This window comes from Erithacus rubecula (assembly GCF_903797595.1).
Source record: "Erithacus rubecula genome assembly, contig: SUPER_Z_unloc_1, whole genome shotgun sequence".
NCBI lineage: Eukaryota > Metazoa > Chordata > Aves > Passeriformes > Muscicapidae > Erithacus > Erithacus rubecula.
In genome coordinates this window covers 4,390,272-4,405,566 of record NW_027635590.1, presented here as the reverse complement: position 1 = coordinate 4,405,566, position 15,295 = coordinate 4,390,272, and the positions used below count along the sequence as shown (strand labels likewise).

The following is a 15,295-nucleotide window of genomic DNA, read 5'->3' as shown; positions in this document are numbered from 1 at the left end:
TCACTTGTGTTGTGGCTTTCTGTGCTCTGCATATCTCCTTCCTTTAGAAAAAAAAAGAGAATGTCCCGTTCCACTATAAAAGGTGAGTCGGGGAGGATTCTTTCTGGTAGATTCCTAACATGAAAATAAAACACAAATGCAGCAATATTATAACTGAAAACTGTTTATTGAAGAGGTAAGTGTTCCTACTAAAGAGGAATAGAAAAAGGAGCAGAGAGGGGAAAAGACAGAGACACAGAAAGAAACAGAACGAGGGAGAGCGCTACAGTAAGAACGCGCTCTCAGTATCGGCTCCACGGATGGCACCTGCCTGTGAGCCTCCGAGTGAGCACCTGCTGCCTCCAAGAAACGTAAGGCAAAAATGGGGAGTGTTGTGTTGCAGGTGTCTGCTTTTATGTGCTAAGGCTCCTTCCACAGCCCGACTTCACGGGTGCTTTTGGCAGGCTTTCTTTGCGGGCATCGGGGCATTTGCCCCACCTGCCCGTGTGGGGCTTTGCTCGCAGCCTCTACCTTTGGAAGTTTTCTCTGCCCTGATCAGCTGTCAGAACATGTGCAGCTGTTATAGGAATCCTTTACCTCATATGTAACATATGTTGAGGCATAAATAAAAATCAGATTGGTCCCTCTCAGGGAGGTTTCTTTCATTCTTCTGAATATGGCCTATAACTGTTAGAGCAACTGTTTTGAATGAATGCACTAGGTCTACCTTGAATCCTGCAAAACCACCTCCAGACTAAGAAAAAGAAATAGTAGTAAAGTACAATCTTATTTGTCATTCCAGTCAGTGAATGAGTGAGTGGCTCTATTAAGGTTTTTATACCACTTGTTTTATAGAGGTCAATTTTTAAGCCATGAGATTGATCCCAGGTGTGAGTTTGGAGTTATGTTATGTTTCCATTACAGTAGTTTGATCACTTTTCAGTGACCAGTTTGGATAATGACAACCTGTGTGAGCAAGAGCTCACAAATAAGAAGTAACAAACTAAAGACATGTTTTTCCCCCAGCATGTGAAGTGTCAGTGTCAGTAACAACAGCAGTACAGGCTGGTCTTTGACATCATGCTCAAGGTCTGCAGAGTAAGTCCATCAACTTGTTCAGTTTTTTTGCACTTGTTTTCTCTGCTGTACTTCGTATTTTGGAATTTTTTTTACCGTGGGCTGATGTAAAGAATAATTTATGTAGACCCATTGAATGAAATCAACTTGTGAATACACTGGCTAATAGCAAGAAAGCGTTATGTCTAACTAAGGCAGCAATTTATTACAGTTCCTGCTTATTTGCAGGAGCATTCAGGTTAGTTGAGATAGAAACCTTAGCAGACCCTCATACATTCATCTACCAATAAAATTGAATTTATTTCGAACAGATGTTTTGAGGGTCAGACATACATTACAAAGCTCAGGATCATGCACTGGTGATACTAAAAGTCTATTTTTTTGAGTCACCTCAGACTCATTCTTCAGTTCAACCTTCCTCCCATTTTTATACCTGTATGTCATGTCCAAGTAACTCTGAGGCAGTAACACAAACTGGGCAAGTCTGATTTAATTGCCATCTTAGAAGAAAATGACCAGTAGATTAGTTGATCAATGTGCTGCAAACACCACTACTAAAACAAGACACTACTCTTTGTGCAATTTTCTTTTTTCCATACTGGTTTTTTTTTCTGCTAGGAAAATCTAGCACAGGAATGATTAATAAAGTATGTCAGTGAAACCTGCTTATTTAAGGAAATCAGCTCTCCTTCTGTCTTAGTTTGAAATGCTAAGGAAGGCAGAAACCTCTCTTGAAATGGAAATGGAAAATGTAAACCCTTTCCTTCCAAATTATTATAATTTTGAAATTAAGGGGCTCTCAGGCAAAGATATGGGAATGTGAATAGCATTTTTTTACTAGGAAAATAAAAATATAATAATACAAAACAACAAAACACTGACAGAGTCAGAATAAAACCTGACACACTGTCAGTCAGGGTGTTGGAAACAGTCCCATTAAATGGTGGCTGCATCCTCCTGCAGTGGCAGGTGTGGTTCAGCTGAAGCAGTGCTCCTGTAGAAGGATGCAGTTTTCCTCCCAAGGTTTTGTGGTGATGACAATGGGCCTGGTCTTGCTCTGAGAATCCAGTGGAAAAAGGCTGCTCTGATATTCCAAATCTCAGATTTTATCTAGGTAGGAAATGCTTGGCTTCTCCCCCTGGGTGGAGCATCTCCCAATGGAATAATGTAATTTTATCACTTTTGCAGTGGGACTCGATGGCCCATTAACAGAAGATATATTCCTGGACAAAGGATGGGTCATGAAAGAGATAAACACTGCTCCACCTGGTTTCAATAGATGGTGATAGAATACATTCTTCTGGTTACATCTTTCATTGCAACCTATGACACCTTCCCAGGCACATGTACTCCCTCAGAAATTTTTTTATAAAATCATAGAACCATAGAATGATTTGGGTTGGAAGGAATCATAAATGTCACCTAGTTCCAACCCCTCTGCCATGGGCAAGGTCATCTCCCTTTAGAGTAGGTTTCCCAGAGCTCCAACCAGTCTCTCCTTGGGCAACCTGTTCCAGTGCCTCAGAAAGCTCATAGAACCTGCCTTCTTTCAGTTTAAAGTTATTATTCCTTATCCTATCACTCCAAGCCCTTATCAAAAGTTTTCTTGTAGGTGCCCTTTAGATATTGCATACTATCCTGTTTGAGGAGGACAATTGCTGTAGGATTACTTTGTCACAGTTGAAACATTATAAATGCCAAATTTCCTAACTGGTCTGATTTTGGCTTTATGTTGTTGTGGGTTTTTTGTTTGTTTGTTTGTTTTTAAATTTTCAATGGATGGAATGTGATTACACCAAGAAAACCCTACTGTTTATGCACCTCCCCTCCTAACCACTGCTACCCTTTGTGCCATATTTATTACTGAATGGTTAGTAATTAACTACAGTATTTCTTTTAGGGGTGTGAGTAATGTGTGGCTTTTACTGTGCCAGAATGGTTCCACTTCCCAAAATGCATGCACAGGTGGGTGACACCTTCAGATAACCTGTCAATTTGCTTGAACTGCTGTGACATATTAAACACAATCTAAGGTTTCAAACCATGAGTGCCATCTGTTCTGTGTCAGATCTACTTTTTTAATCAGGAAGATCTGCTTCACCCCATCACCTGCTGACTTTGCCTCACTTTTCTTTTATGCTCTCTTCAAGAAGAGAGCTATGAAGAGCAGTTTGGAATAGAAAAGGGATGCTTTGCCATCATACTGAGCAGCAGCAGGAGAAAACTCATCCCATTTATGGGATGACACAGCTGAGACAACTCGTGCAGGCAGCAAGGCATGTGGGCTGCAATAGCCAGTGTCATTTCTACCCCGCTCCGGCACTTCTCGGCTGATGCAGGGAGGTGCCTTGCTCAGCTGCCCAGCTTTCACTGCTGTATAGAATCGAGACAGAGAAAATTAAGGAGGCATGCAACAACGTTCTGTAGGAGGGTTTCCTACAGTGCTTTCTCCTGACAGAACAGTCACTTCTGGCCTCAACAAGGGGATTGCCAACGGCAGACTGAAGAGCCTCATCACTGCTGGACAGCACAGATAGGCTGCTGTGGTCACAGGCCCACCACACCACTGATCTGCAGGCACTGATGGCAGTGCCTAGTCCAATGCCACCCCCAGAGCAGGAGTTTCCTGTACATTGTGTCCTATTGCTTCTGCCATTGGATACCACTGAGAAAAGTCAAGTTTTCTTCCCTCATTAAATGTTTATACATAGCGATAATATCCCCCATTGGCATTCTACAGGATAAACAGTCGCATCTCTTTCACCCTTGCCTTGTGTGAGACATACTCTAGTCCATTCATCATCCTTGTGGCCCTTTTCTTCATTCCTCCAGTGCATACTGTCTCTTGTATTGATGCATTCAAGAGTGGACTTAGCACTCCAGGCATGTCACATTGGTGACAGAAGGACTGTGAAGGTGGTGCATTGGCAGTGATGGACTTCACTCACCTCTGAGTCCAGGGAGCTTGCCAGGGAATTCTGCTCTGTGGTATGAAAATCATATGCATTCTTCTTGCTGAAGAGTTAGATACCAAATAACTTCACAATACTTCTGCATTGTTATGGTAATTTTATTTATATTTGTATTTCATTGCTTCATCCATTAAGATTGGTTTGGAAAGTAAACTTTGCTTTTCTTTTAATGACTGCAATGGCTAATGTCAGTCTTCCCTTACACTTGAACAATTATTTAATAACAAACAGAACTAAAAAAGAGACAAACATGACAAATCATTAAAAAAATTAACATACCAAATAGAGCTGATGCATGGAGGAAGAAAAGGAATCAACTACTTATTTCTTTGAAAGATGCATTCCCCTTAAAAATTACCAAAATTAAAAAAAAAAAAAGTATTTTATGGGAAAGAGCAGGGAGTGTACACATGCATGTGCTGATGATTCCACATCCATATCCCCAAACGCATATACACACATATGTATATATATGCACACATGCACATAGACAGACCCACATGTATTAGACTGGAAAAGTAATATATATATATTTTCCTAGGAGAAAATTATTATAACTTTTAATTATATTAATTACATCTGTCTTTAAACTTACTAAAACATAGAACAGAATCTGTTTTTAAAAGCTCTAACAAATTCAGCTAAACCTTGGAAATCACTGCCTACTTAGCATAAAACATTTATAAAATCAACTTCGATAACTTTTTATTTAAATGTACACCATCACCATGTTCTTAGTGTTGATTTGGCTTGCTTGGCCTTTGGAATAGTCTCCATAATTATTAAAAACGTATTTTTAAAAATTTTCTACCAATATATAGAAAAATGTCTAAATACTGACCACTTGTCTATAGTGGGTGCCCCCAGTGTTATCCCCTTTCTAAAGCCCATAAAGAATGCTTTACTATAGAAATCATATTTTTATTTTGCATGCAGGGACTCCTGTTTTGCTGTCTTCCAGGTGCCTCCTGCTCTCTTGCTTTTGTTTTTCTGAAGAGATGATAAACAGCCAGCCCTTGATGGTCTCTCTTCAGAGGGCGTAGGTCAGAGGTGTAGCCCTTCTGCAGGCACAGAGGAAAGTGAGACAGCTACTTTTTGTAACAGCACTGTCCTTGGGGAAGCAAAAGGCATACTGAAAGGCTGGCTCCTAGGGCTCCCACCCAGAAAATGAAAAGCCTCAAGAACACGCAGAGAAGCTGAAAAGTGACAGGAAGCAGTAGCTTTTTGTGAGAGGGCTCCAAAATGTGTAATTTATTTAACCCAAGGGTGCTCAAAGATCCTTTTAGTCTGTTGTTAATAGAGACCTGCAAGAGTGGCTTCCCAACTACGAAGAGTATCCTTCTCTGTATCCTCTTCACAGATAAGGAATTTGTGATTACCAAGGACAATGTTCACCTATTAAGTTTCTGCATATATTGAATTGTTATCTGTAGGTCCCCTAAAGTTACATGTTACTTGTTTTCCTCCTCTTTCCCTGTCTTCTTCTTAATGAATACATTCATCAGGAGAATCAAGTAACTTGTTTGATGTAAATTTTGGTGCTTTAGGGCCTGAGCTCTTGGAGAAAACTAGTGAGTTTCATAAGTCTTCTGCTTCTCTCAAATCTGGTAGAAATCATCAATTTTGCTGTTGGGGATTAGTAAAAAAATCCCCACCCTTCAGAAGACCTTGGACTCCATTGTTCACAAAACCTAAAGGAAATTATGTTCAGATTTGTTTCATATTACAGTTGTCACTAATCTATGTTCACACAAAACTGAAGTTAATTACAAAATCTCTTATTACAGAGACAATCAATGGAAACTCTTAAGTCTTTAACCACTAAAGTCAAGTTTGGTGTCATAGGAACCTTTCACAGCCTTTCATTACTTGAGAGTAATGCTGAGTTTCAGTCAGTTGAAATGATTCCTCGATAAAGGCACTAAAAAGTGCCTTGAAGCTTAACACAACAGCATCCTTAAAGACAAATATCAGTGAAAAAAAGTTAGGCAAAAAAAGCAAAACCCGACTGAAAAACTAGAAGTGTGATTTAAAAAACCACAACAAAACACAAAAAATTCCAAACAATAGCCTCTTTTCTCCCTCTCCTCCCCCCACCTTTTCCAATCCCAGAACAATATGGAATGTGGGCATTATTAGAAACATACATAATAATAAGATCAAGTACAAAAAACATTAACAAGCAAAACAGGATTCTGTCTGTTTGTGGCTCTGGGCAAATTTACTGATTAAGCTGGAATCCTTGATCACAAGATTCAAGAGGAATCTGCCTTTTTGTCTCTATGGGAAAGAGTAAAATGATACATTTATGCAGTGATGCCACATTCCAAACATGCAAATTTGTTTATCAGCTATCATGGAGTGGGAGAGGAGAAACGGCCTGTAGTGTGTAATGGCCAGGTGGTGACTGAATAGCTGTGCTGCAGAAGCAAGAGCACCTGTTGGGAGATACTCAGCAGAAGGCCACGCCTTGTCATGTGGAGGAAGGAAACTCCATGTTCTTCCTAGCAGAATGAGCAACCAGAACAAGTACCCTTTTCTCTCCTTTGCAGCTCATTCATCTCCTGTGTAATAGCAAGCTTTTACCATTACAGGGATTTTGGCCAGCTCATACACAAATCCTCTAGGGTTCAACTCTGCATTTCACTCTTTTGCCTTATACAGTGTGCCATACTAGAAAATTAAACATACGGGTTTCTGGGGAAAAAACAGTTTAAAAGAAAAGAAAATCACTCTAACTGGTAAGTTTTGCATTCACAAAAAGGTAACAAAAAATTCTACCTAATCTTCAGACTGAGGTGCAGTGAATAGTCTCAAAACACCATACGGTAAGTAGTGTAATAAAATGAAGACTAAATTATGCATAAAACCCCATGTTTTTCTATTTGTGTAGTGATTTGATCTTTATGCACAAAATTCCACACCTTTGCATCTTTATGTTAATCTTTCAAATACAGTGCTGTCCATACTGAGAACATCACATGGCAACTGTCCACGGTGGCAGTGGAATTCAAGTGCGCTGCACCAGCTACAGATCCATCTCAAGCAGTGCCACAGCCCAGGCACTTTGGAGGAATTCAACAAACCCTTTATAAGCAGTTGGAATTGTAATTCCAGGCAGTCGCCAGCTACGTGAACCATGCCAAAGAATTTATATTTTTCATCTTCTTTAAAATGAGACAAGCGCAGGAGCAGCTGTGGCAAAGAATTCCAGAAGTTAGTTATATCCTGCAGAAGTGCCAGCAGAACAGAAATCATCTGCGTTCAAATCCCCAAAGAATTAACCTGATTACAAGGACTAACAAAGGAGGTAGGAACACTTAGGTCCATCCCCTTTAAAGCAAAGCATAATGCTGCTTGTGTAGAGATGCAGAAAAGCTCCCATCATAGGTACACACCAAATGTTCAACAGACAAAAGCACTTTTTTCCAGCAAGAATGTAATCACTGACATTTTACAAGCCATAATTTTAAGCAAGCAGGCAAGTAAATCAAAATGTGCTACAACATTGAGCTAGAAAATACTTGCTGTTATTCTTTAGTGTCTGCTACCCTTCTATTTCAAATGTTCCAATCACTGGAACTCCATGAGATTTTCTTCTGTTTCTGGCTCAGAATATGTAAACATACCTAAACTTATTTGAGGAGAAGGCAGCAACAAGGTTAAGCATGTACGCAGGAAAAAGTAACTTTTCACAATAACACAAGTGTGCAAAAGTCATTACAAGGCACAGAATACATAGATGTGCTCCACTTGATTCCCAAATATTCAGAACTATTTCACTTGTGATACCTCTGTTAAGTATCACTTTCATTTTTTAATTTTTTTTTTTTTTTAAGAAAGCCTCCTCAGGGCATATTTGGCGTAGAAGACTTAATTTTCTGTAATGGATCCTTCCAGATTGTTCATACACGGGTTAATTAACTTGGATTGAGTTCTAGAAAAAAATATTGTGTTAGCCCAGGGTAAAAAGCAAGTCACATGGCTGGGCACTGTTAAGCTGCAACAGAGACCTTCAATTAGTCCCTCCTGATCTAATATTTTTTACTACTCATCTTTATTGTATCTCCCTGAAAGTTACTAAAATTAAATTTATTTTCTCAGAAAAGATGAAATTTTAGGGTAATAGAGAGCAATCCTTTTTCCAGGGGGATAGAAGGATATGAAATTACCAGACAGATTGGTGTACTTCAGTATACTTCAGTAAATTATGACTGCAGCTGATTTTTTTACGTAATACAGAGATACTGAGAACATTTGATGCCAGTCACAGCATTAATTCAAAGAAAATACTTCAGCACTGCAGAGCTATATTTGGATCCCTGTTCATGCAGTTGAGATCAGAAACCCTTCCATTGTCGTTAAATTATGAGTCACAATGAAGCATAAACTGCCTTTTCAGCTGAAGGACGTGGCTGTCTTCCCGGAAACACAAGGCTTGCTGGCATTTGGGAATGGTGGCCAAGCCTTGGGTGGCCTGGAGCGGGGTAGGAGGCATTAAGGGCTAGGTCTTATTTGATTCCAGAACCTCTTAATAGTCTGCTGCAGTTAGGAAAGAAAGCACATACCAAGAAACAAAAGAAAAAGAAGGCAAGGTTGCAGATTTCATTTCAAAACAAGTAGTCTGGAGGTCAGCCCAGAGACCTGAATTTCAGTAAAGCTTTAGCAGCAGGGGCACTGTCTGCTGTTGTTTATGGCTGAAGAGATTCTTATCCCTGATAAAGGAGCTAGAACTGATAGGATTCCTCCATTTCCCAATATTCCATGTTGCTCAGATGAGGTTCCAAGCAGCATATTTAAGGTTAACAACATTGACACTGGAGAGAAGCAGTGGTGACAGTAACTGTGGCTCCCAACTTTCCTGCTTTCAGGGATTAACAAGCAGGCTCTGTCCATGACAGCTGTCATGTTCTTGAACTCTGCAGTAGGAAGGAAATTGGACTTCGCTTTTCTTCTTCTTTAGTGACACATCCTGCTTGTCATCTCTTTCTGTAAAACAAGAAGGGGAAATAAAACAAATGGCATTTGTGATAAGGTGTGCACAGGCCTCTTCACTGTTAATATTTCTGCAACTCTGCAAATTCATGTGGTTTTATATGGCACCCATGTTTCTACCCCTCTCTGTCACTTTCAAGGACAATTAACCTAACTGGCAAGTAAAATAAAGCATTTTGTCACTTCTGGCAGCTTTAATAATCTAGTAAATGCCTAGCCATGTCAGGTAAATGGTGCTACATCCCCCTGCCCAAAGAAATAAATCAACCGCAAATGCCAGAAACCTTTTAATTTAATGTAAGAAAAAGGATTCAAATCATTCTCATTGAACCTGCAGCCAGCAGGAGTCACAGATACACCTTCTCTGCCTAGTTATTTCTGCTTATCCACAGGCACAAAGGGCACAGGAACACAAACCCTGAGGACTTCTAGGATGGGGTTTTGGACCATTCACAGACTCCATTAGGAACTGGGGTTTGGGATCCATGTAGAATTTTATTTGATGTGATCTATAAGCACTCTGATACAAACTCTGGTAACTGGCTGCCCCATTCTATAAAACTTCATATATGCCAGCATATTTTCTGGAAAGGCATTATCTGACCAACAGCCATCCACGTATACCAGACCACACAGCATTTACCCTGGAAAATCAGTTGAGATTTACCAAGTTATCAGAAGTCCCTGAAAATTTTCTTAGTTTGATTGAATAATTTGCTTTAATTTATAAGGTCAGTAAGATCTACTGCAAACTGCTTCATGACAGTTTTGTAACTCTTACTCTGTGTTTAAATAGATTACTTTTCCATCTAGGATCCTACACATAAGCTTTCTCCTCCCTTTCCAAACTTTTAACTAGTTTTTCTTTCTTGTATATTTATCTTGCATTACTTGTTATTTTGTTGGCATGAGTGTAACATAATGGAATGTTGTCATTTATTATAAAGACAATGATAATTAGTACAGAAATTTATACAGTAATATGTGATCTCCATAGTGATATATACAGTAAGGTAAACTAGCAGTGGCTTCTCCTCTAATTTGTTAGAGATGACGAAACTGACTGTTCATAGCAAAATCTGCCTCCTTTTCTCCTTAAATGTTTTATGGCTTGGTTTTTTTTTTTCCCCATTAAATAGCTGTGATTAGGTTTATTTCATTAGAGCAACAAACACCAAATGCAGAACTAAATAAAATTCAGCACAGTGTTGGACAGCTTCCTACTGAAGATTAATTAGGTGTTAATGTGTTTCAAGGCAGTTTTTGTCTTTGGTGGCTCCTAATTTTGCACATACTCAGTGACTGAATGATCCTAGTTTACTTCCTATAATCACAACTGATAGACCTGTGAGGTAAAACACTGCAACTTCCTTCTGCAACTGCTGCTGAACAGTGATCTTCAGTCAGTCTGTATCATCTTACCCTGTTAGAAAAGCAGTCCAGGGAGTAATGTAGACCATATCAAAGCCATTGCAAACTGGGCCACCCTCCTTCAGACACACTAGGAGACAAACTGCAGTAGCATCAGAGGTGGAAGTCTAGATACGGATCAATGTGTCCAGGAAAAGGGCAGAGTAGGAACTTAGATGATCTATGCATAAGATGTAAATTAGAGGGCTTTAAACCAGTTCACCATGACAGCCATGAAGCACGAACTATCACGACATTTCTAATTTCTCTCTAGAGGCAGAATTAATTTTTTATAGAAATACAGTTTCTCCCAAAGCTTCTCCCTGCCTTAATTCTGGATTTTTTTAATTTTATTTTGGGTTATACAGTTACATCCACAGTCTTCTCCCTAGATCCTACTTCCTCACCCTGTGAGTAGAACATTGCTGCAAATGACTCTGTAACTTCTTCCCTGCAAGGCCTTCTCAACAGCTGCTTGGCTTCAGTTTTGGAAATCTCACCGAAGTTGTAAAGTCAGAAGAATGTTTAACCTTAAAAAACATGGACATCTCTGATGTATAGAAACATTCTCTGTATTGATCTATATTGTTACTGGTAAATGAAGGACACACAAGTACAGTCACATTGTATTCCTGCACATATGTGCTTGAGCTTTTACTGATTTCACCCAATGGCAGTTAATTAGATGCGCTCTAAAAAAAAGAAAAAAGCGCATGATTCCTGTGATAATGAGTTGGTGCAAGTTTTGTGGGAGTGATCCACTTTTACTTGTTATTTTCTTAGAGGAATTCACAAAACAACCTGGGCACCGTTTCTCAAAGAGGCTGATATCATTTGGACTCTGGCACAGAGGAAGTTATCTTCACTCAAAATGCTGGTGAGGAGGGGAAGGTCATGCCCTCAGTGTCCAATCCTGGCTGGGCGGCAGCACGAGACACGCTTCCTGCTGCAGAGCCTGCTGCTGAAGAAGCTGCTTACTGCCCCCTCTGAGATGCCTGCTTTTAAACATTAGCCACCCACTCTTCACAGAGCTTGCTGGCATATCTCTCACTGATTCTGATGGGCACCAGAGAATTTAGCACACAGTCCCTCCTCAACTTAACTCTGCAGAACAATCCCCCTCAAACCTCACCAAAGATCTGATCCTTAGTTATTCTGCTACTGCACAGCCTTAGGTGAGCACTGTCTTTAACAAAAAGCAGAATATTCTTCAGTCTCCTGAAGTCTTCTTGGGTTTTTGCTTCTCTGAAATGTCACTGTTCATTTTAAGCCGGGAAAGGTGTAGAAATATGCTCTTGACTAACAATTATCAATTAAAAACACATAAGAGTATTTCCCAAACATGGCAAATGACAAACAGCTATCAAGTGACTCTTCTGAAAAGGCAGGAAGACTGGAAATGCTCTCTGCCTTAAGGTACTGTGATACCCAGTCCCAGCTGGATATTGAATGAAATATAAAGGTTAGACAGACAAGGGAATCAGAAAATCGAATGCAGAGACACAGATAGGCATACATGAACACTTGAAAACATACTGAAAACTTTGAAAGTCCTTCTGTGCTTGTTAACAGAAACTCTCTATACCAGAGGTTTTGATAGCAGATGCACTTCTTCTTGGAAATTAATAACAAGACACTCCAGAGCATTATTCTGCATTGCTACATTCATACGTGTTCCTGCTTTCAATTCTGGATTACACAGTTAACCCAAAAAAATGAAAGCAATGAAGGTTTTTCAAATCCAAACCAGAAGCCCAGACCCATTGTATATGTTGAATATGCCCAAGACCAGTAACTGAGGAGAATTTAACACAGAACTCACTTCTAAGGAACACAAAGAGAAACATTCACTATTCTTTACCAAGTCATTGAAGTATTTACCTACTCTCTGGAATTAATGTAACAAGCCGCTCTGTAAGCATCAGGGATCTATCTGTTTTGCTAGTATTTTTGATTTCAGGGAAGGACACATTCCTGAATGTTTTTCAGGGAGTACCAACTTGATTTAAGAGATGAAGGGAAAAAAGAAATATTTCAAAAAGTAATCAATATTTACATCTGAAGAATGTCTGGTCCTCTCCCCTCCATAATACTCCATCATAAATTTCAGATGCATTCAGCACATAAATCTGCACCTAACTATTTTAATTTTTACTCTTCATTTCACCTTTAAATGCAGCAGGAGAAAAATGGAAAAAATGCAACATAGCCTGAAGTAGCTGAGGAAATCTCTTTTTAACATGACATATTTACCTGTGGTAAGATATTGATTGCATCTGAATGGATTACAAAAAGAATGGTTTTCTTCTAAGAAAATTTTGCTTCTATGCTTATGCAAGTATAATATGTATCTGTCAAAACACAAGGCTAAAACCCTTCAAACAAATATCACCATTGTACCTGTGTATAATAGAAGCCAGAGGCCCCTCCTGTGCCAAAGCTGAATAGAAAGTAGATGAAGTGAAAAAACAGTATAAACCTAGTACTCTATAAGAACACCAGAAAAAAATAATAAATGCAGTCATGACCTTCACTAAAACCAGCATTATTTTAGACTCAAATCTTCCTTCAGTGCCTGGGTCCCATCCTCACTTCCAGTTCTACAAGCTGAAGAAAAGCATGGCTTGACATTCACTCCCCTTAGCTCCTCCTGCTGCCAGTTAGCAAGCCTAAGGATGATGTGGGAACATCTTGTTCTAATCCTTTGACAACTGTTTTAAATGTAGTGAGGTTCTTCAATGCATATACAAGTGTGTCAGCAGAAAAGTGGACAGAAAAACGGCATTACCTGCTGATAGGCAGGGATACCTCGCCTGGAGACACCCATCAGCCTGGAAGATCTGACCAAGTGGCCAAGAGCAAGGACATGACAGCAGTGGACATCATGCCAACTCCACTTACCAATCTTATGGACTCCAAAGGGAGCCACTCATGTCTCCAAATACTTCAACTAAGAAAACCCCAAAACTATTGCCCAGCATTAACCACATTCTCACAGGTAAGGAACTTAGAATCTATTCAACCATCCTGTGAAGCAATGCACAGTGTTGGGCAGAAAGGCAATACACAAACAGGCCTCCCAGTTTATGGACCTGTAACAGTCCAATCCAACCTGATCTGAGTTCATGACTAGAAGGCTCTGCTGAGCAAACGCAAGCTTCACTGGGACACACCTTTCTCCTCCCTCCTCTCATGGACAGAAAGCAATCCACAGCCACAGGGAATGCTATATGCACACAGAGAGGCCCAGTGATGCACCAATGCAGACAGCTCACAGTCTTTTTGTAGTTCAAATAACAACTGCAGATGTAGATGAGAAAGATATGTTCTTCATAGCACAAATGACTATGACATCTGCAGCTTTTTCTTGTTGCTTTCTTCACAAACCTCTTAATAGTTAACAAATAATTAACACGTGGACAAAGTTCTTTGTATCCTGATGGCAAAGCTGTTGACAATGGGAAAAGCACCGATCAGGATGATCCTGTGCTACACAACTAATCTGTATTCTACCAAACTCTTGTTTCTTTCTTTCATTTTTTTAATGGACATTTTAGTTAGAACCATGCCTTGAATATTAATTTAGAAATTGTTCTCTCCAAAGTTTGTGCCAAAAAAAAAAACCCCAAAACAAACATATATTCTCTACTTCTTCAGTTGCCCCTCTCTCTGTATCCTGACTGAAAAAAAACCCCAACAGACTGGTAATTGCTGTCCAGTGGATACATTGATTTCTTTTGTTAGGTTTCGTGATGTCTTCCACTTGAATGAGTCTCAATTATCATGATGCACAGCATTACATAAATCTCTCAGACAATCTCTTTGGTCTGAGGGTAGTTATTTTGAAGCTAAGGACAGGCTGACAGTAATCCTATTTGGTTCATCCTAAATTTGTTTGGTGATGTTTGCAGGACACAGATAATACTCCTGTCTGCAAGTGTAAACCATTATCACTGATGACAAAGGTGTTCTGCAAGCAGGAACAGGATCAGGAAATTACCCTGCCAAATACACCTGTGAGTAGAGTTAGACCCAGACAGAGAACATGCACTTGGATGACTGACTTGCCTAAAATTGCCTAAAATATTCCAAGGAGATATTTTCACCTTCTGCAAGTTTTTGTCTTCTGTAACAATAAAATAAGTTTGAGTTTAGTGTACCTTACCCATTAAATGGACTTTTCACACTGAAGTAATGCAGAGTGAATAAGCAAACACTATAACTATATTTAGCATAAAATTTTGCATAACATTTATCAGGAGACATGTTAGTTCTATACTATGAACTACAATTTTGTTGCTTATTTTATTTTATACACTAACAGATCTAATTAAGTGGGACAATAAATATCTCTTTCCTCCTTTCTTTTGCAGAATTTCTAAGTTCCTGTGACATGAGATTTTTTTTCCTTTGTCAATTAGAAAAAGTGGATTAGCTGTTGCTCAGTTTTCTGGATCTTGTGGGTTTAGAGAGAAAAATAACAGTCCAATTCAACACTCAATAAAACTAATAGAGTCACTCAACAAGTATGGTTCAAATTAAGAAAACACATACTTTTAGTTAAGTAACATAGTTCTTCTGAAATTTCTTCTTAATACCATCTTCACAATTCTTTTATGACAGCTAGACTACTTGAGGGAGCTGTTAAGCTGTTTAGTGCTAAAGAAAGAAAATCATAGGCATGTTTATAACAGTTAACCAAAACTGCCCTAGGAAAGTCCTTCTGTCTTCAGTTCAGTGCAAGCAAAGCAGATGATGCTGTAGAAATAGTCACTAAAAATGTGTGCCAGAAATTATGTCTTCAGAAAATCCACCATGGCAGTGCACGCCAAGGCTTTGCTTTCTTCAAGCATCAGAGTTGA

The 15,295-nt window shown here is 39.3% G+C and overlaps 1 protein-coding gene across 2 annotated transcripts in view; it reads right to left on the bottom strand.

Annotated features, from left to right (window-relative positions):
- Window positions 1-4,933: 4,933 nt before the first annotated feature.
- MOB3B (MOB kinase activator 3B) overlaps window positions 4,934-15,295 on the bottom strand; it is an 80,525-nt gene continuing 70,163 nt past the window's right edge. For both annotated transcript variants that reach the window (XM_079330899.1, XM_079330900.1), the window contains one exon: window positions 4,934-9,017. In XM_079330899.1, coding sequence (XP_079187025.1) covers window positions 8,988-9,017 — 30 coding nt within the window. In that variant the 3' untranslated portion in view covers window positions 4,934-8,987. The remainder of the gene's footprint in view (window positions 9,018-15,295) is intronic.